General features: G+C 36.1%; 1 protein-coding gene across 1 annotated transcript in view; it reads left to right on the plus strand.

Moving 5' to 3' along the window:
- The window catches only part of trpm2 (transient receptor potential cation channel, subfamily M, member 2), a 59,513-nt gene that overhangs the window by 34,463 nt on the left and 2,675 nt on the right, over positions 1 to 22,375 (plus strand). The window contains exons 17-31 of the mRNA XM_030125530.1: positions 1,084 to 1,182; positions 2,389 to 2,614; positions 11,357 to 11,475; positions 11,558 to 11,690; positions 12,019 to 12,190; positions 14,014 to 14,194; positions 14,853 to 15,034; positions 15,381 to 15,513; positions 19,009 to 19,096; positions 19,298 to 19,379; positions 19,509 to 19,651; positions 19,737 to 19,801; positions 20,989 to 21,018; positions 21,116 to 21,202; positions 21,292 to 21,370. Coding sequence (XP_029981390.1) covers positions 1,084 to 1,182; positions 2,389 to 2,614; positions 11,357 to 11,475; positions 11,558 to 11,690; positions 12,019 to 12,190; positions 14,014 to 14,194; positions 14,853 to 15,034; positions 15,381 to 15,513; positions 19,009 to 19,096; positions 19,298 to 19,379; positions 19,509 to 19,651; positions 19,737 to 19,801; positions 20,989 to 21,018; positions 21,116 to 21,202; positions 21,292 to 21,370 — 1,819 coding nt within the window. The remainder of the gene's footprint in view (positions 1 to 1,083; positions 1,183 to 2,388; positions 2,615 to 11,356; positions 11,476 to 11,557; positions 11,691 to 12,018; positions 12,191 to 14,013; positions 14,195 to 14,852; positions 15,035 to 15,380; positions 15,514 to 19,008; positions 19,097 to 19,297; positions 19,380 to 19,508; positions 19,652 to 19,736; positions 19,802 to 20,988; positions 21,019 to 21,115; positions 21,203 to 21,291; positions 21,371 to 22,375) is intronic.

Below are 22,375 nucleotides of genomic sequence, written 5' to 3' on the forward strand. Positions count from 1 at the left end.
CCACATGAGCTACTGGCCAGTGCCCAAGTGATAAGTCTTAGAATGTGAACCTGATTTTGCAAGGGGAAATACTGATTTTCTGGAATTAAGCATTCAATGCTACTCATATTCATCAACTCTAAAATAACTACCAACCTTTATTTCACCTTTTAGGTGTTTAAACACTTCCTTTTGAAGGGTTAATACACTGGAGACCATTTGTCAATGTTTCGTTGTCGTTATTAGATTTTGCCTTCATTTATGGAAATGGTAAATTTTTCAAAGTGCTTTGTGCGTGACCTTTTTTGATCGTTCAATGGGATAAATGTCATTTTGGGCAATTGTAAGCAAATGTTCATTCATTCCTGCCACAGGAAATCAAGTTTGAGAAAAAAAGTCAAAAAGTTATTACCCTAGTGGGCACACTGCAAAAACCAAAATCCTACCAAGTGTGTTTTTCTCATTTCTAGTCAAAACATCTCATCACATTTAAAATAAGACATAATCACCTAAAGAGTAACTTTTCAGTGAGATATAAGAACTTATTTTTAGACAATAGATCTTGTTCCATTTCAGATTTTTTTGCTTAATTCAAGCAAAAAAAAAAAAAAATCTGCCAATGGAGCAAGTGAAAATTATCTTGGTAAGATTTCTTGAATAAGATTATTGTATAAAAATAAGTTCTTATATGTCACTGAAAAGTTACTCTTTAGCTGACTGTCTCATTTTAGTGTGATGAGATATTTTGACTGGAAATGAGAAAAAATACACTTGGTAAGATTTTGATTTTTGCAGTGTGGTGGGTATGAGAAACTGCTGATCTGAAAATGGCATAGGCTACTGTTGTTTATGCCACATTTTTCACATTTTTGTTTTTGTACAGTCTGGGTCTCAGGAGGTCAGTGCACACTTTTACTTAAAGACACCACTTGGTGGCAGCAAAACCTCTTTTACTGTTTTCTTTACAACCACATTGACTGCTCATGAAGCTGTTTTTAATAATGAAGTTTTGAGGCTTTAAAGGGTTCATCCATCTTATCATATTACTGCTGGCACTCACAGTATTTCTGCTATTTCTGATGAAGTTTAATTTATTTTCCTCAGACGTGACGGACTGATCCAGAGAGAAGCAGAGAAGAAGGAGGAGATAAAGACAGTGGAGTCAGTCACAGGAAGTGTACTTCACACAAAATCACTTAGACTGTGAGTAACACATTCAGTTTAATTTAGTCAATGACCCTCCTTTCAGCTTTCTTCCTAGTTTTCAGTTCTAATACCTGCACCGCAACTCTCATTTTTAACTGTTTGGACTGATTTAACGTTAAATTCTTAATTTTAATCAAGACTATTTCTAGCTTTTGTTTTAACTGTCTCCTATTCTTGTTTTAATTTCTTTCTTTCTTTTTATCTTTTCTGTGCTTTCTTTTTGTTTAATGTTTTATCCTGCTATTGTCTTAGTATTAGTCTATGATTTTGATGTAATTTTATGTGTTTCTATGCCTTTGCAAAGCACTTTGAATTGCCTTGTGTATGAATGAACAGTTATATTTATGATTCTTAATAGGTATATGAACTTTAAGTCTTAAATTTGTTTGTAACATTTAATGTTTATTTCAGCACTGAGATGTTTTTATTATTGGTGTGTGAATATGTTATGTTTGTCAAAGCTGAAGATGTGCTGTAAGATAATGTAGAAAGGGTAGGCAAAATAAGCATAAAGCTTCAGCCTGCTCCTTTTCAGTCTGACTGTACAAATTAATTATTTAATTGGTGAAGTTTATATTATAAAATTTTGTTTCATGGAGTGATTTGTTGGATCTATGGATTGGATTGATCTGTGGATTGGGTTTGTTCTTCAGACTGAAATAAAAAACTGAAAAGAAAAAAAAAAGGTGCTATACAAATAAATTTGCCTTGCCTTGCCTGACTGATAACTACAGAAGAGGATTAAGGCCACTGAAAAAAAAGGTCCAATATACATGTTTTATTATTATTCTGAGAAAAAAGTCAGAATTCTGAGAAAAAAAAAGTCAGAGTCTGGAGATTAAACTCATAATTCTGAGATTAAACTCATAATTCTGAGATTAAAGTCAGAATCCAGAGAAAAAAAGTCTGAATTCTGAGATTAAAGTCAGAAATATGAGTTTAAAGTCAGAACTCTGAGATTAAAGTCAGAATTTGGAGAAAAAAGTCAGAATTCTGAGAAAAAAGTCAGAATTCTGAGATTAAACTAAGATTAACTGATTCATTTCTCAGAATATTAATAATAATAAAAAAAATATTGGACCTTTTTTTTTTTTTTTGTCAGTGGCCCTAATCCTCTTCTGTAGGATAACACTCTGATTATTTAGTCATTACCAGTGTAGTAGTCTGATTGTTTGTCAGATGCCGTTTCCTTTGTGTCCACAGTGACTCGCCCGGTCTGGACCAGCTGAAGCCTCTGGGCGCCTGGACCAGACTGGTGTGTCTGTACAGCTCTCCTCAGGTCAAGTTTTACTGGAATATCGTTTCCTACTTCGCCTTCCTGGCTCTGTTTGCCGTGGTTTTGATGATCGACTTCCAGGCCACTCCTTCTGTCGCTGAGATTCTACTCTACATCTGGTTGTTTACTCTGGTGTGTGAGGAGGTCAGACAGGTGAGAGGAGCTGAAGTTACGTTCACACTGCAGGCCCAAGTCGCCCAAATATCTTTTTTTTTCACTTTAATCAAGTTTCCTTCATAACAGAATACATTTTTTTCCTATATTGATCCGAACCACTTCTATATGTGGTCCTGAATAACAAACAGACCTGATCTTTTTTCAGTCAGATAAGAATTCATGCAACTTTTAATAGAGATTTGCCACAACTTTACACCACCAGAAACCACTCAAATGCAGCATATATGTCGAGGCCCAAAACGGAATCTGGCCCGATTCAGAATCGGGCCGGCCCAGAATGGAATTCTATTCTAGGCCGGCCTAGAATGGAATCCTGCTGCTATAATGTTATTTTTATACCATGTTTAATGCAAATGATCTAAATTATTACAAAAATCAATACATGGAATTTGCAAATATGTGAAAAAAAAAATGAAACAAACAACATTTTAATTGTAAACTATAATACACTTTATTTACAAATAGAACCTAGTGGTACTCCCCACCAATATATGGTACAGTGAAATCGACTGAAATTGACAATAGTTACTCAAGGTATGTAAGACTGAAAATGTAAAATTATGACAAATTATGGAATTATGGATCATTTGCATTAAACATGGTATAAAAATAACATTATAGCAGCAGGATTCCATTCTAGGCCGACCTAGAATAGAATTCCATTCTGGGCCGGCCCAATTCTGAATCGGGCCAGATTTCGTTTTGGGCCTCGACATATACATAAGCCCATGGTTTCGCACATATATAGTATTGTTTGTTTGTTTATTTATTTTGAATTTGCATTAAAACCAAACAACAAAAGGATTATATAAAATAAAGTCCAACATTTGAAAAGGAGCAGGATGAAGTTTAATTTATAATTTCCAGCCCCCTTACCTCATCCTTCAACCTACCCTAAATTCCTACACAAAACACTTATTGATATCTATTAAAACACTGACAGGGACTTTTTAACAGCCCAACCATAAAAAAAACAAAAACAAAAATGTCTCTTTGGAGTGCCTTTATCATGCCATGCAGTGCATATTCAGTATCACAGTAAAGTTTTTACATCATTTTGGTATTCTTTTTTCACCAAAATCTTGTATTGACGGTGAGAGAGTTGGTCTACCGCATCAAATCTTCTCCATCACATCCTAAACCTTCTCAGTGGGGGTTACAGTCTGGATTCCATGTATGAAAATGATGTCCCATGCTCCCTGAACCACTCTTTCACAATCCTGACAGTGTCCAGTGTTTATGCTCCCTAATAAATGAATGATCTTCAAGGGATGAGAAGTCACTCACTGCATCAGTTAGGATTAAAAAACTTGTTACAACTGAAATGTATTAATCACTGCAGTAAATATCCAATGGAAGGATGTGCACTATTAGTATAGTTAAATCCAGATGGGGAGTTTTTTTTTTTTGGGTTGGTAAAACAGAGATCAAAAACAGAGATACCTACAGAAAAACATGGCTTTTTCAGTAAAATATATCATTAACTGAACAAAAACCAAGCATTTCCATCTGCTGTCATTGATTAACTCCATGGGTTTTACTGGTGAATCAATGCTGTAGATGATGGTGTTTCCACAGTAACTACAGAGCCTCTGAACGTTCAAATGGGTCATATCTGATGACCATGAAAAGATGACAAACTGTCTTTTACACCAATTATTTACATGTATTGATAGGATTACTGAATCAACAAATATTAAAAAAAGGTATTAAAGGTATTAAAAAAAAAGTAAAATTTTTGCCACTCTGTGTTTGTATTAATGCTTTTGCAGAAATCAATTATATGAATATTTCATATATCACGTCTGTGCATGTGGATCAACTCAACACCTTTACCGGTTCACAGTGAGATCTGAAATTAAAACACATTTTAAAAAAGAAATCACATTTTAACAGTTAATCAGAAATGCACACCAGGGACAACAGTGTGAATATAGCAACTTAAAAATAAATCCTAATTAACAGCAGTGTTTGATAATGAAAGACTTAATTACAGTTTAATCGAAACTAGTTCATGGCTGTCCTGGATTTTAAGTATGATTTTGTCACAACAATATTAGGTTTAGAAGAAAGTCTAGTCCATCAGGATCTTTCTGCGACCTTTTTTCACTCTTATATCCTCTTAGCTTTTACCTTGGGCTGTCAGTAGTTATTAACAACACTCCATGTCTCAGAGGATTCAGAACTACTCTTTAAAGACATGTTCCTGGTGAAATGATGCAAAAGTAAAAATCAAGAGGGATTTGTAGAGTGGCTGCTTATAAATATACATCATCATAATCAGGGTTCTGTCTACTTTTAGAGGTTCTTCTGTGACAGCTCCTTGATGTTTCCAATGCAGTTCTTTCTTTCTCCCATGACTTTTTTCACAAAGAATTTTTTATAGTGAGTTGTGTCACCTGATATGTCCATAATACCTGAGTTTTTAGGTTTATATGGGGTTTTTTTAACCCATAAAGACCCAAATATTAATCACCAGCCAAAAGCATCTACTGATCTAAAATATTTAATACCTGGTGATCCACTAATCCTATCAATACATGTAAATAATAGGTGTAAAATACAGTTTGTCATTTTTCATGGTCATCAGATATATATATCCTTTATTTAACCGGGTGAAAAAAAGCCTCAGTGAGTTAGCAAATCTCTTTTTCAAGAGTGACCTGGCCAAGAAAAGCAACATAACACACAGTTTCTGACAAGACAAAACATAATCAATACATAATACAAAAACTTACAATCGATAGTTACAAAACGATCATTTGTGCAAGTTTAAAAACAGTTACATTGACCAAGCTCACTGATTTCACACTCCTTTAAAATTGCTTTAAATTCATCTATAGCAACAAGTTCAGATACAGTAGATTTAGGTTGTTTTGCAGGGCATTCCATGCAGAGGGGGAAGCAAATTGAAATGCAGTCTTACCCATCTCTGTTCTGGCTCTGGGAACCACCATCAGTATGTTTTTCTGCGAACACAGAGCATACTGTTGTTGGTTTTTCCACATGTAAGTACAGAGGTAAGATGGGAGGAGCCCGAGAATACATTTGTAAATGAAAATCAACTCGAACATACAGAGAAGGGAATCCAGCCGTAGTATACAAAGTGCGATGGTGAACGCCATTTCCACAGCCAGTCATAAAACATAAGGCACAGTGGTAAACAGTGTCCTGCTTCTTAAAAAATTTTTCAGATGCATTCATAAAAAGGAGATCACCATAATCCAGTGGTTCCCAACTGTTTTTGGCTCGCGACCTCATTTTAACATCACAAATTTCTGGCGACCCCAGACATTCAAAACTGAGACTTTTTTTTTTTTTTTTTGCTAAAATTAATTTGTTTTTAATCATGTAGTTGTTTACTATACTATGTTGCAAATAAATGTTAATTTTAGACGACATGTTAGCCATATAATGTATATTATTATGGATGGAGGCAGAAAAGCCAGGTGTAGATTACTGCACAAAGTGAGAATTTTCTTTTCCTTGGTCAGGATATATACAGTCAGTCCAGCTTGTATTTACAAGGCTGACAATTAATACTGAACAAACAATAACTCAAACTATGAATTATGAAAGACCTGCAGCATCTTAAACCAACCACAATGAACATTTGACAGATAAACAGTACCACAGTGCTTCAGTTTCAACTTCAGTTTGTCATGTCTTTTATGTATTGGGATTGTCTCTCTCAACTCACCATATATTTTTTATTATTAAGTTGTTGGGTTTTTTTTTTTAGTCAATTACTAGAAATTTCAGGCAACCCCATTTGAATTCCAGGTGATCCCACTTGGGGTCCTGACCCCAATGTTGAAAAACACTGCCATAATCCATCAGGGGTAAAAAAAAAAAAAAGTAGCAGAAACTAATCGTTTCCTTCTATGAAATGAGAAAGAGGATTTGTTTCTGCAGAGGGAACCAAGTTTTAGCTTTAGTTTATGTACTAGATGCTCAATGTGCTGCTTAAAGGACAGATTTTCATCAACAATAATGCCTAAGTATTTGTAGGCTGACACCATTTGGATTTCATCCCCTTCAGCTGTTTTAATTTTAGGGAGCTGAGAGGGTAGTAGCCGTTTTCCATTTGAGAAGACCCATTTAGACATTCAGAGGCTCCATAGAGAACGTGGTAACATCATCATCTTCTGCAACACTGAGTCATCAATAAAACCCATCAAGTTGGGTCAATGACAGCGGATGGAAATGCTAGATTTTACTGAAAAAGTCACCTTTTGTGTAGTTTTCTCAGTTTTTGATGTAACAACCCTCAACTATAATCTGAGTTTTTATGAACAGCTACATGATCAGTAAATTAAATACAGGAAAATACCTGATTTATACTGATAAAATGCAAAAAAAAAAAAAAAACAACAGAGGACAATATTGCAATAAATGCTGATAAATCATTTAAGAAAGGTTAGGTGTAGCGAAAATTGCATTTGGGAACTGACACAAAAGTAGCGCTAGGTCCTTATGGGTTAAATAAACAGTTCATCGACCCCCACTGCTTTCAGCACCGTTACAGTTGTCTTTTTCTCTTTCATGCTTTTCTACCTATTTTTCTGTATACCCACATTTTTAAAGCTTTGATCTTTAAGAGTCCAGGTTGCAGAAGAATACAGCAAAATTGCCCTTATGTACCACTGCAACAACTGTATTGTCATAGGATAGTGTCACCTTTTTGTTTGTGTGGATTTTTTCCATTTTGTTGAATGACGTCTTTGCCAGTCCAATCCTCTTTTTTTTTTTCAGACCAACCATCTTCTGTTATGAGATGTCCCAGATATTTTATTTTATTTTTTACTGTATGCTTCTTACTTACTCCATGTTCTATGTATGCACTAAACCACTGAATCAGATTCCTAGTTATGTGAACAATGTTTACTTACATGGCAAAAAAACATGATTCTGTTTCTGATATGAGAAGTTTCCCCCTTTTTCTACTACATATCCTTATAAACATATTAATACTTTTTTCAATCTCTTACATCTGTACGCCAAACTGCAACCAATGCTGTGTATAGACCCACATTCTGAATCCTTGCATTATAATATCTGGAGCATATTTCTTGTGTATTAATAGAATATTGTTTACACTTTACTGCAGTGAGCATTACTTTTATATGTTACTGTGAATGAGTTTTCTATCTCAAAACATCAAAATGTCAATGTTCTGCTTATGTGGTTGTAGTGAGATGGAGATGTGAAATATTCTTAAACAGTGAGGAATGAAATAAATTAGGATTCTGGTGCCATTCTATTTTTAAATGTCACCCAAAACGTTCACCAATAAAACAAAAGACAAATGCTCTTCATCATGTTCTTGGTGGTTTAGTTTTGTTTGAATGAATGAATGAACTTTATTTCGAACATAAGTAGGAACAAAATACAAAGGTGAATGAAAAGCAAAGAGAAACCACAAATTTAAACAGAACGTTCCAAAATATCGAAGGCAATAAGCCAACCAAAAAAAACCAAAACAAAACAAAACAAAACAAAAAAAACACTATATACAACTACCTCATTGTGGCTCGTCAACAATGCTTGTTATCTGAAATGGAGTAGGAAGAAGCTTATATTGTCCTACCCCAATTTTACATAGCTAATATAAACAGTCCATACAAAAAAAGGAACAGATCAGCTCTAAGTTACTGAAAAGAGCTTACGTTATTATATACCATAGAAACACAACAGCACAAAACAATAACAGCTGTATTTCCTTCTTTAATTACTGACAATACTGTCCTGGTTAAACTGCTGTTCCTCATCCTATATTTTTTTCTCATTGTATTTTATATATTCCTTTAAACTGATTTATGTTGTTGTTATGTACTTTCATTCATCTGTTAGACTGTTCCGTAATCTAACCCCTGTGACTGAAACACACTTCCTTTTCATGGTCGTTCTGACACAATGCATTTTTAAATTCAGTTTCCCTCACTGTGTTGTATTTTTAAGGCCTTGACCTGAATTTGTGAAGTGGCTTGACATGATTATATTTTATGATGGGCGATATATAACTAAAACCGAATTGCACAGACAAATTGTCATCATTTCCAGCATTTTATTCTGCGTATCACTGCCTCACAAGTTTAAAGCATCTATTTGAGTTTAACCCATAAAGACCCAAACAACAACCAAAAGCATCAACTGATCTAAAAAGTTTAATACCTCTTGATCCACTAATCCTGTAGTTCCCAACCTTTTTTGCCTCATGACCCCATTTTAACATCATAAATTTCTGGCGACCCCAGACATTCAAAATGGAGACTTTTTTTTTTTTTGCTAAAATTAATTTGTTTTTGATCATGTAGTAGTTTGCTATACTATGTTGCAAATAAATGTTAATTTTTTTTTTTTTTAATTATCTTTTTATTGAACATTATAAAATAAATTCCACATACAGCTGGTACACAATGGCTGAGTTTTTTGTTTTTTCCATCTCTTTCCACTCTCCTCCAAATTTAATATCTTTAAATTAATCATGACAATCAAAAAATAGAAAATATAGGACAAACAAACAAAAACAAACAAACAAACACACAAACAAACAAAAAAATAAATAAATAAAAATAATATATATATATATATATATATATATATATATATATATATATATATATATATATATATATACATACACACACACACTCACACATACATATATATATACATATACACATACACACATATATATATACATATATACATACATATACATACACATATATACACATACATACACATATATACATACATACACACACATACACACATACACATACATACATATATAAAAACATCCTCATTCTTTTACTTTAAATCAAATTTGGGAATTACCATTCCTTTCCAAGTACAAAAATAAAATTGTGCCCGGGACTTCGTGGTTCTATACCTTCCACCATACATTTTGCCCGATTACACTAACAGGGTTTTACTATGTTACCAGTGCAGGGAATATATTAAACCAAAACAAATATACAAATACAATTAACAAGAAAAAACTAAACCTCTGTAGCTTGAACTAGGGCTTTTTTTTTTTTTTTTTTCCCACAATATACATCTCAGATAAAATCAGACCTAATTGGTTTTATGTACTCTAACCAGTTTTCCCATATTCTTTTAAATCTATCCACTTCCAGTCTCAGAGAAAAAGTTAGCTTTTCCATCACATAAATATTGTGTATTACCTCAACCCAGTCCTCAACCTTAGGTACCTCATTCTTCATCCATTTTCTGGTAATTGCTTTTTTGCTTGCAATCAGCATTATTCTATAAATATGTTTGTCCCCAGATCTAGAAAAGTTTATGTCCAGTTTCCCCAGATATAGTACCTCAAATGTACATGGAAGGTCGACCTTCAGTACTTTTTCCATACAATTCTTAAGCTCCTGCCAGTAACTACCAATGAAAGGACAACTCCAGAATACATGGAAATGGTCAGCTTTATCAGCCCCACATAATCTCCAAAATGAATGTTAATTTTAGACGACATTTAGTCTATATAATGTATATTATTATGGACAGAGGCAGGAAAGTCAGGTGTAGATTACTGCACAAGGTGAGAATTTGATTTTCCTTGGTCAGGATATGTACTGTGTCAGTCCAGCTTGGATTTACAAGGCTGACAATTAATACTGAACAAACAATAACTCAAACTATGAATTATGAAAGAGCTGCAGCATCTGAAACTGACCACAATGAACATTTGAAAGATAAACAGTACCACAGTGCTTCAGTTTCAGCTTCACAGTTTGTCATGTCTTTTATGTATTGTGATTGTCTCTGTCAACTCACCTTATATTTTTTATTAGTAAGTTTTTTTTTTTTTTAATTTTTTAATTTTTATCAATTACTAGACATTTCAGGCGACCCCATTTGAATTCCTGGGGACCCCACATGGGGTTCCAACCCCAAGGTTGAAAAACACTGCACTAATCCTATTAATACATGTAAATGATGGGTGCAAAATGCCGTTTGTCATCTTTTCATGGTCATCAGATATGACCCATTTGGATGTTCAGAAGCTTTGTTGTAAATGTGGAAACACTGTCATCTTCTACAGCATTGATTCACCAGTAAAACCCATGGAGTTGGATCAGTGACAGTGGATGGACACACTGGGTTTATGTTCAGTTAATGGTAGATTTTGCCCCCCCAAAAAAAACAAAATTCTGCAGTTTTCTCTGTTTTTGATATAATGACTCAACTTTAATTTGAGCTTTTTATGATCATCTTTATGATCAGTGAATTAAATATAGTAAAATACCTGATTTTCACTGAAAAAAGCAAAATCCAGAGGACAATATTAGAATAAGTGGTGATCAGTCGCTTAAGAATGGTTAAAACAGAGAGAATAATACATTTGGGAACTGCCACAAAAGTATCACTGGGTCTTTATGGGTTAAGAAGAGTAACTTTTTTGCCTTTTACTTTCCTTTCTGCCAAAATTTCTTATTTGTACGTGTTACTCTCTTCATCATTTCCACAAGCCTTTAGATTTTCCAGCCTCTGAGGCCAAGCAGCCCTGGGTTGGGTTATTTAATATCAACATGTGATAGCCCAAGGTTAAGGCTAACAGGAAATAATAGTGGGAAAAGGTTTCAGAAGACACCCCGAGGGCTGGCTCCTGGCAAATATAACTGATAGAAAAGGTCTTACATTGCTACACAAAAACCCCGATCTGACAGTATTTATGTGTGTCTTCTATTGCAGCTATTTCATGATCGTGATGGCTTCGGGTTCCGTAAGAAAGCCACAATGTACATCAACGACCTGTGGAATATTTTAGATGTTTTGTCCATTGTCCTCTTCATTATTGGCCTTGTTTTTCGGTAATTTTCCTTCTCTCCAAGACTCATAATTTAGTCCAAGGAAACTCTGGCTTCAGTGATTCACCAGTCTTTTCTGTTTTAGGCTGACCACTGAGCTGTTCTATGCAGGTAAAGTCCTCCTCTGCATCGACTTTGTGGTCTTCTGCCTCCGTCTCATGGCCATTTTCACTATCAGCAGAACCCTGGGACCCAAAATCATTATAGTGAAGAGAATGGTGAGCGCATACATAAGGGTTATGTACCGTACAGACATAACAAATGCTGACCTGATGTAATGTGGGAGCAACTGCAGAGCACATAACGTTACGCTCCACAACACCTTTTATCTAATAGAAAAAAAGAGGCTTCTGCTTCACTGGACCTCCATCTGGTTTCTGTAGATGAAATGCGGTCTTTGTATTTAATAAAAATGTGCTGCTGCTGGTCTTAAGTCAATTCAGCATCTTAAGCGATCAGTTACTTCAGTGATCATGAAGAGTTTTCAGCTTCATCTACTTTTATCAGTGTTTCTAGATACTGACTCATGTCTTTCCCGTTCTCCAGATGATGGATATGTTCTTCTTTATGTTCCTGCTGAGTATCTGGGTGGTGGCCTACGGTGTGGCCAAACAAGGCATCCTCATCCACAATGACAATCGGCTGGACTGGATCATCCGCGGGGCAGTTTATGAGCCATACCTCACCATTTTTGGGAATTTTCCAGAAAATATCGATAGTGAGTGGATTTGCCACTAGTATTTAATTTAATCGTCCAGTGTGTAAGATTTAGCGGGAATACAGTGTGTTTAATAGTATTTTCATTAGTGTATAATTGCAGAGAAAATACAAATGATCTAAAAATTAGTTGTTTATCTCTACAGAAGGATGTTGCCTTTCATGAAGTTGCTAAGTTGCACTGACATTTGAGCCACAGTTTATAAAATTAATGGATGAAGCAACAGTAATGTTATGCATTAGTTTCTGAATTGTCATTTGAAGCCAGTAGTTTGTGATTTTGTCATCACCACGTTGGCTTTTTTTTTTTTTTTTTTTTTGGCTTTTTTTTTTGGTCAGACCTCAGTTGCAGAGAGAAACTCACTGAATCAAATAGTCAGATGGTCCACTCACCTGATTGGTGAGTCCCAGTCTTGTCCCGCCTCCCTGTACACTAACAGGTACAGAGGATGGCTTCATCAGTTCTTAATAATGACTCCCATCCTTTACAAGGTGAATTTCAACTCCTTTCCTCTGGACGGAGGTTTTTAGTCCCAAGGTGCAGGACACAGTGTTATAAAAACAGCTTTGTTCCTGTTGATATCACTGAGCTCAATAAGAAATACTGACATTGCACTTTATTAACTTATTTTAGGTAGTTATTCTATTTCTTTGTTCTATTTATTATTATTGTGATTTCAATTTTTTTAATTTTATGTTCTTATCCTGTTTTTTTTTATCCCAGACTGTTTTTATCTTCTTGAGGTTTTTATTGTGTTTTATTGCATCTTGTTTTATTTATTTGATCTTATTTATTTATTTTATTCTTTTACTTATCCATGCTGCTATTCTGATGAATGGTGGAACACTGAGCACTTTTTGTCCTGTCTGGAAGCTCGATCAAGTACCTGCCTAACAGGTTTAATGTATGTCTTGCTGTAATGCCAAAAGCAATCACCTCGTCTGCAAAACAAATGTACACATGGGTACAAATAAAGTAACGTAGAGCCTTGAACCTTAAGCTGAAACTGACCATATTTGGACAAAAAGGGTGTAGCTGTAACGGGTCATGGATGAGCTATTGCTAAAACCTAACTTACACATGGACCAGGTCATGTATTAGAGATTCCAATGAAATCAGAACGTGTCCTGGAAAAACATGACTGACAGAACATTTTTAGAGAAGTTCAATGTAAGTCTAGGGGAGCCAGAGCTCTTTGAACCCCAGTGGCCGTCAGTGGTATTATAACTTTAAGATACTGAAGATACAAGATACTGCATTGATTTAATTTTGGAGGCCTTGAACAGACTTCCTCTTCTTCTCTTACTTTCTTTGAATGTGGATCAGAGTTCTAATTGTCCAGAAAAGACAAAATAAACACTGAGTCTGATGAGGGCCATTCACTTTCATTCAGTCGGTTGCAGTTTAAAACTTCACCACTATTAAGTTGAACCTTTAAAGTCACTCGAAGAAACATGTTCCTTCCCTGCAGTATCAATATGTAGAGTGATATTTGAGTTTGACAATATTCATATTTGTTCATGGTCAGAAAAATATTTTACTGCCAAATGGGATTGTATATGTAAGTTTTACAACAGGGATGTGAAAATCTGACTCAAATCACTGCATATAAACTCAAAATTAACTTTTAAGACAGTATATATGTTGAACTTTCTTATGAAAATATTTCCCAGAGGTGGAATAGGCGTCTTTTAAATGATTTTTTACAATGTTATTAAGCATTTTGGTTTGATAACTCCATCAGACTTATTGCTATTTGGATTATAGTAGGTGGTGAGTTTGTCTTGTAATGTGACTAAACTGGATGTTTCCTCCCTCTGCAGATGCTGCTTTTGACATAGACTCCTGCAGCATGAATGGAACTGATCCTCTGAAGCCCAAGTGTCCTGTCTTGAATGAAAACCAAACACCTGCCTTTCCCGAGTGGCTCACTATCATCATGCTTTGTGTTTACTTACTCTTTGCCAACATACTGCTGCTCAATCTGCTCATAGCCATCTTCAAGTGAGTCCTCGTCTGCTCTACAGAAAAAATTATTAGACCACTCCTTGTTTTCTTCAATTTCTTGTTCATTTTAATGCCTGGTACAACTGAAGGTACATTTTTTTGGACAAATATAATGACAACAACAAAAATAGCTCTGAAGAGTTTAATTTCAGAGCTGATATCTATCCATTTTCCATGTTTTCTTGATAATAACCACAATCACTTAAGTTCTTACATCCATAGCTATGCCATTGCACTGACAAAAACAGTGCTTTTAGGCATTCCATGTTTTCTTTTCTGTCTTTTTTAGTCACATGATACACACAGGAGTTAGTACTTGATTGCATAACCATTGTTTTTGATGACTTTGGATGGTCTAATAATTTATTCCGCGACTATATAAATGTTCTCAACTAACTTACCTGGTAAAATAAATAAATAAAATAAATAAATTTGACAGATTATAGTATTTAGTGCATTAACCAAACTTTCAATAAGTCAGAGGTGATTTCTCTGTGGATTCACGTATATGTTGTGTCCATTACCATTGTTTTTGATGACTTTCGATGGTCTAATAATTTTTTCCGCGACTGTAATTCTACCACGCTGATGTTTTCTCTGTTGGTTTGAGGAAGACATGTCAAACTCATACAGCCTTCCATTCGTTTCTGCACAGCTTCACCTTCCAGGAGGTCCAGGATAACACAGACAGAATATGGAAGTTCCAGAGATATGAGCTCATTAAGGAGTACCACAGCCGCCCTGCTGCTCCTCCACCTTTCATCATCCTCAGCCATCTTTACCTCTTCATTAGGAGCATCGTGCTACGAAAGCCTGCAGAGCGAAGCAACGAGTTCAGTGAGCATTGCTTATTTAGTTCCACTGGTGCCAAATATTGATGGTTTTTAAAGAATTGAGGCACTTTAAATGGATTTGTCTACTATTTTGACTCATCACAATTACTTGCTCTTGAGCTGATGGAACAGTTTTTAGACACTGTTTTATGTCATATTATGTGAAATTTGGCCCCATAGTGCAGAGAATAAATATGTATTTACTCCTAAAATGTTTTTTATGTCTAGTTAAATCACTTTTTTGTCTAGTTTAACAGCAGCTGTATCTACTCTGTGTAAGCCTCATGTTTAAACGCAGGCTGTATTTTACTGCTTAATGCCCTGTTTACTTCTTTATTTTCTTTTTTTAGAAAATGAGCTTCCTCAGACGGAGGAGGAGGAGCTGTTGTCCTGGGAGGCCTTAATGAAGGACAGATATCTGCAGACGACGCAGCAGGAACAGATCCAGAGCATGGAGCGTCGCATCCTGGACACGGCCCAAAAGTAAAATCACAGGAAGTTAACTCAGCAAGACCACTGCGCATAACAAGGGCAGTGGTCCTGATGTGTGACCCCTATTTGAGCTCAGAATGAGTCATGAGCAGCTCAGACGTAGACGGTGATTGGAACGCTAAAGATTACCACTTACCCTGTTAAAACCTAGCACATCATTGAACTATTTTAAGCTTTGGCAGTGACACATTTTGTTTTCAGAAGACTTTTTTCATGTATGATTCTTAGGTACATTGAAGAACAATTATAAGCATTTCCTAATTCATAATAATTCCTAACTTTATAGGCAAAATGAAACACATTTATGCAATTTATGCCATTTGCTAAACTTTTGGCCACCACTGAAAGGCAGCACTGATTAATATTAAACTTATCATTAAAAATTGTTCAATATAACTTGAAAGTAAATCATTTTAAAGTACAATCAACAAAACAAGTCATTAGATAGACCACAAACAGTAAACTCTGACAAGACTTCAAAAATAGACATAAAAAATGGACATACTGCAACACATTGAATATAAACTACATAAGATATGTTACAAAAAAAATGTAACCCATAAAGACCCAGCATTGCTTTTTTTGTCACTTCCCAAATGAAATTTTCTCTATATCTAACCTTTCTTAAGTCAGTTTATCACCATTTATTTATAATAGTATCCTCTTTATTTTGTATTTTATCAGTATACATCAGGTATTTTCCTGTATTTAATTCAGTGATCATGTACATGTTCATAAAAGCTCAGATTAAAGTTGAGGGTTATTATATCAAAAATGGAAAAAAAATACAGGAAAAGTGACTTTTCCATTAAAATATATCATTGACTGAACATAAACCCAGTGTGTACATCCACTGTCATTGATCCAACTCCATGGGTTTTACTAGTGAATCAATGTTGTAGAAGATGACGGTGTTTCCACGGTAACTACCGAGCCTCTAAACGTCCAAATGGGTCATATCTGATTATAATTTATAGCTGAGAAATTGCATTTTGCACCAATTATTTACGTGCATTGATAGGATTAATGGATCAGCTGTGAAGGCGTTAGTACAAACACTGAATCCAAATGCAGGAACTCGGACACAAAAATAAGGTTCAAAAGGTTTATTAGTTACACAAAAGTGTAAGAGTAATAATAGTGACAGAATCTTGAGGATAATGGTAGGAGAAATCCTCCTCTGATTCGTCCTCCGGTTTGAGGGCAGCAGCCCGTCTCCCCGAGCGGCGTTTGGGGTATTTTTCCCAACTGGGGAAAAGCAAAGGGAGGTCAGGGACGGAAACAGGTCATGCACAGGCAGGCTATCACTCAGGCAACAGGACATAAGGGCTAGACAAATACTCACGTACCAAAAAGTCAGGGCGAGAAGATCGAAACCAGGAAACCAGATGAGGCAGACAAAACCGACAGGGAGCAGGCAGAAGGCAAAAAACCGAGGAATCCAAAAAGGGTCACAACAGGCAGACAAAACAAACAAACGAGGTCAAACCGCTGGTTAGAACTACAAGAGTTACAAACTGGCGACTGACAAGGGGAAAGGACAGGGTTTAAATACACAAAAGGGAGGGAAGACAACTAGACACAGGTGGAGCAAATCAGGGCGGAGACAGGTAATCAGGTAAGAGGTCAGGGAGAACAGAGAACAGGAAGTAAAGACGACAGACAAGACAGATGAGGGAAACTTAACAAAATAAAACAGGAAACGACAAACAAAACATAAAAGACAGACGAGACCAGACTAACGTCTGGCTGCGGGTATGACATCAGCAGGTATTAAACAGTTTAGATCAGTAGATGGTTTAAGTCAGTGATGGATGTTTGGGTCTTTATGGGTTAAATGGGATATAATGTAATCACCAAAATTTTGATTAGGAATTAACTTGCATTACTTACAGTTACATTTTTCGTTAACTGTAGCTGATTCATAATAACTAGTTAGTGCTAAACTCTGATTGTAGTCAGATATTAGTTTTCTGAAATTGTTCTTTTAGAGTTAAAAGTGTCCTGTATTTTATGACAAAAAATTGACATAAATGGAGCGTAAATAACTCTTATGGCATAATAAAGCAGTGTGGATGGTGTAGACTTTAATCCAGTGTTAAAGCTATACCTACCGATGTGGCATTTCTCACAGCACTTAGTAAAAGTTTGAACATGAACAACCCGCCTCCCTCCAAAGTCCCGCCCCCTTCCCTCTGCCTGAGCTCTGAGGCTCCTCCTCCTCTCTCCTCCTCTCCTGATGCGCGATGGAAACGAAGGAGGAAGCAGAGGTGGAGGTCCGGTCCGTTTTGGCATGTCCGCGGACCCCTCCCTCAGTAATCAGATGCATCATCCACCTGCCGCGGGCCCGCGGCTCCTGTTCCATCAGTAGACCTGGTCTGTGCAGTACTGGGTCAGGGTCTTCACTGCAGTGCCCAGGGGATGGGCGCGCGCACTGTGAATGCGCGGCCTCCGCGAATTTTCCGTAGACATTTGAAGTTTCATAGTCCATACAATTATCATCCTACATTGTGTGACACCATGTACATGTACCTGTATGAGTCCCACAGTCATAAAAGCTGAGCTTTATGCAGACCTGTTCAGTCCAGTACAGCTGACTTCCGGACTTTGATCTCCATCCTTCATTCATCAGACTCCCGTTTGTGCCCCTCAGTTATCGTTTCTGTTCATAAATCCATTTAATCCCTTCCACATATGCATGTCAGTTCTATCCAAACACATCCTAGACAGTAGACTGTGGTCAGTGACAGGAGGAGCAGCGCCAGTGAAGCGTCAGATTCAGAGGGACACATATCGGATGTGAGACGGAGATAATGGATCGGATGCTGGACGGCCGTAAAGGATGATTGACAGGAGGCTCAGTCAGGTTCGGCCAATTATTTTATTCGGACCGACTAAAATGACTGGTCAGACTTTTATTAGAAATATATGAGAATTAAACATTTTTGAGTTTCAATACCTGGTGGATTTCTTTTACATTTTAGTTTGACACACACTTATTAGGAGCATTTAAAGATGACAAAAGAAAAGTGTAAAAATGCCACATCATACGGTATAGCTTTAAGACATTGATTTCTTTTGCAGTTGTGGCCAAAAGTTTTGACAGATGCATAAACTGGCTCAGTCTTTTAAGGTTTTGTTTTTTGTTTTAACATTTTTTCTTTTATAAGAGAGAAAAGATGGGATGACTTGGACTAGGTGTCAAACCCCAGTCACTATGACAAAGCCCAGTGCATTATGGGATGTACTCTACCAAATGTACCACAAGACACCCCACAAATTAACTCTTTGCATAAATTTGATCAATACAAGTCTTTGAAGCTTATAAAATGCTTATTATTCCTCAGTGTGTCGTATGGAAAATAATCTATAAAAACCTTCCATAACATTTGTCCTCAGCTGTCCTTATTTGGCTGGACAAACAGATTTTACACCATCCTACTGTCTTAAACCGATGTCCACATTTTGTTGTTTTATGTCCTAAAGGGTCACGACCATCAACGATCGCTTGGAGAGGGAAGAGGAGTCGGATTCGGCTGCTTTGGTGAAAAGACTTGCGCGACTCGAGGAGCAGGTTGTGACCTGATTTATGCACCTGTGTTTGTTACGTCTCATTTTATCCTGTGGGAGCAAAGAAATGACACACTTACAGAAGCAGCCATGTGAAATTTTGCTCCAGATGTCGCTTGTAAAAAAAAAAAAAAAAAGACTCATCTTTCACATTTTATAAGCAGTGATTTCAAGTATTTGACCCAGTTTTGTTTTGTCTGGTCAGGTCGTCCACTCAGCCAAAGCCCTGCAGTGGATTATGGACACACTGAAATCACAGGGTCTTGGAGCAAAAGAAACACCACTGAGTCAGCAACTAAATCCCTCAGTTATTTTTTTGAAATTATTATTATTAACAAACAATTTCTGTTCATATTCTTGCAAATACTAGTTGTTGCATACTTTTCTCTCCCACTTTTTTGTGTCCTCTGCTGTAGTGACGATAACTGACGAATCCCCCGACATTTTAACAAATGCATCGGAGAGAGACGACGGCTATCACGTGAACGCCCGACAGTTCCACTACCCGGACAGCAAAATCACACGCTTCCCTGTGCCTGAGGAGAAGGTGCCATGGGAGGTATTTACATTTACACATCCCCTTCTGATAACTGCTGGATAAAAACACCAGTTTGGATTCATTACACCCATTTGTTTCTGTATAGGTTGGGTTCAGCTCGTATATGCCACCTTATTACGCCTCTGAAGACAATGAGGAACAAGTAGATGGGTATGTTTCAAGCATAAGTCTGTTTTTTTTCATTTTGTGTCATATTTACCCCACCTCCTGAAGGGGAGGCAAGGGGTATAGTTTTTGGTTCAGTTTGTTTGTTTGTTTGTTTGTTAACATTCTAGCAGTAAAACTATTGGTTGAATTCATACCAAATTTGGTTTATAGATTCCCAGTGACCCAGAATATATACCATTACATTTTGGGAAAAGTAAGTCAAAGTTACAATTTTTTTATGAATTTTTTAAATCTTTTTTTCCCCATTTACTTATAATGGGCAAAATTTTAAATGTCTGTAGCAGCAAAACTATTGAGTGAATTCATACCAAATTTGGATTCTACATTGCCAGCAACCCAGAACAGATGTCATTATATTTTTGGAAAAGTAGGTCAAAGTTTAAATTTTTTATACATTTTTTAAGTCTTTTTTTTTCCCAGTTTACTTATAATGGGCAAAATTTCACATGTCTGTAGCAGCAAAAGTATTTGTTGAATTCATACCAAATTGGGTTTATAGATTGCCAGTGATCCAGAATGGATCTCATTACATTTTGGGAACAGTAGGTCAAAGTTCAAATTTTTTATGAATTTTTAAAATCTTTCCATTTACTTATAATGGGCGAAATATGTGTGAGGGGCGGGGTTTGTTGTGCCTGGCACCATTTGTTACTTCAGTCTTTGAAAGCCTTAGAGGAAACATTTAATTCCTAAATGATTGTTGCCAACCAAAAGCCGTACACATATTAATCATAGGAATGTGTGTAAGTATGTAAATCTTCAGTATATTTGATGTATCCTCCTAAGACCCAGCTATGGGTTTTCTGTCCACATTTGTGGATGAGAGTTTCACAACTTTATACAAAAAAAAGAAAAGAAAAGAAAACTGTCCACCACAAAGGACATTCCATAAAAATATTTAAAAAAAACTGCATCTGAAAAAACTGGCACTTATATAGGCACTTATTTAATAAAAAAAAAAAAAAAAAAAAAAAAAAGCTTATACTTTGCTGACATTTCCTGGGTCTCAGGAGGATAAATTGCAATAAGCAATCATAATATAACCACTATTATCCTAACTCTTCATTAATTCCCCTTTGGCTACTTTCACAATATAAATTAAAAGTTGTCATCATGATAATATCTGTTGACTCATACTTCTCTCTCTGCTTCTTCCTTCTTCATTACAGATCGGAATCTAAAGCTTTAGATAATTACAGGTATGGTACTACATAAGATACCCAAGGCATCAAATAGCACTTATAGTAACCTTACAAGCATGTCCTGATTATTATGTATCTGATTTCATGTCATCAGAAACCCAGCAGGCAGGACGGGCATCAGGGGACGAGGCGCTCTCAGCCGCCTGGGTCCAAATCTGACTGTAGACCTTGTACTCACACGGTGGGTCGCCTCTTTACAACGTGAACCAAAGTCAAAGAATTTAATGTCGTGACGTACATCTGGTTGGATTTGTTTCCTTTTTCTTTCAGCTGGCGAGACAGTGAGCGATCGGTCTTGGAATTTCTGGCGTTAAGGGACGAGAGCCAGAAAACGTTGGCCTTACCTGGGGTGAGGACAACCAAGTGGTTTACCTGTTTGTCTAAAGGGAATATATCATCGCTGCTGGGCGGAAACCGCTTATGCCCAGAATGGTTATTTTTCATGAAACTGGAAAAAAGATGTACAGTCACGGAAAAAAATTATTAGACCACCCCTTGTTTTCTTCAATTTCTTGTTCATTTTAATGCCTGGTACAACTAAAGGTACATTTGTTTGGACAAATATAATGATAACAACAAAAATAGCTCATAAGAGTTTAATTTCAGAGCTGATATCTAGACATTTTCCATGGTTTTCTTGATAACAAACAAAATCACTTAAGTTCTTGCATCAATAGCTGTGGAATTGTACTGCCAAAACCAGTGCTTTTAGGCATTCCATGTTTTCTTTTCTGTCTGTTTTAGTCACATGATACACACAGGAGTTAGTACTTAATTACATAACCATTGTTTCTGATGACTTTTGATGGTCTAATAATTTTTTCCATGACTGTATATTCTAAATAAATAAATGCCATTAAGAGATGTAGTCACAAGATATTTTCAACACTTTTCATTGGTTAAATATTTCTAAGACCATCAAACCAACGTGAAGACTGACCAATAGAATAGTTTGATGACCAAAAAAAAGACCAAAAATGGACTTACGAGGTTTCCACCTGACAGCAATGATATCTATTATTAATATTCAACACTCCCAACAGCAGTACCAGAATATACTTATAGGTACAAAACCAACAACAACTCAATGAACACTCACTGAATAAAGTATAAATCTCATTATTTACACTTACCTGTATTATGGTATCATCAAGGTTTCTTCTTCACAACTTTGACAGTCGATCAAAATAACAGTGCCTCATAATCTTCAAATGCTGCATCAGCTGATAGTTTGCATTATAGCTCCATTAGATTAGCTTAGACAGAAACCACAAATCACCTGTTTTCTGTACGGTTTGTGTTGTCAGTAGCTGCACTAAAGATCCGTTTGGACTCATCCAAACAAGGTCAGAAC

This window comes from Sphaeramia orbicularis, chromosome 21, assembly GCF_902148855.1.
Source record: "Sphaeramia orbicularis chromosome 21, fSphaOr1.1, whole genome shotgun sequence".
Classification (NCBI taxonomy): domain Eukaryota; kingdom Metazoa; phylum Chordata; class Actinopteri; order Kurtiformes; family Apogonidae; genus Sphaeramia; species Sphaeramia orbicularis.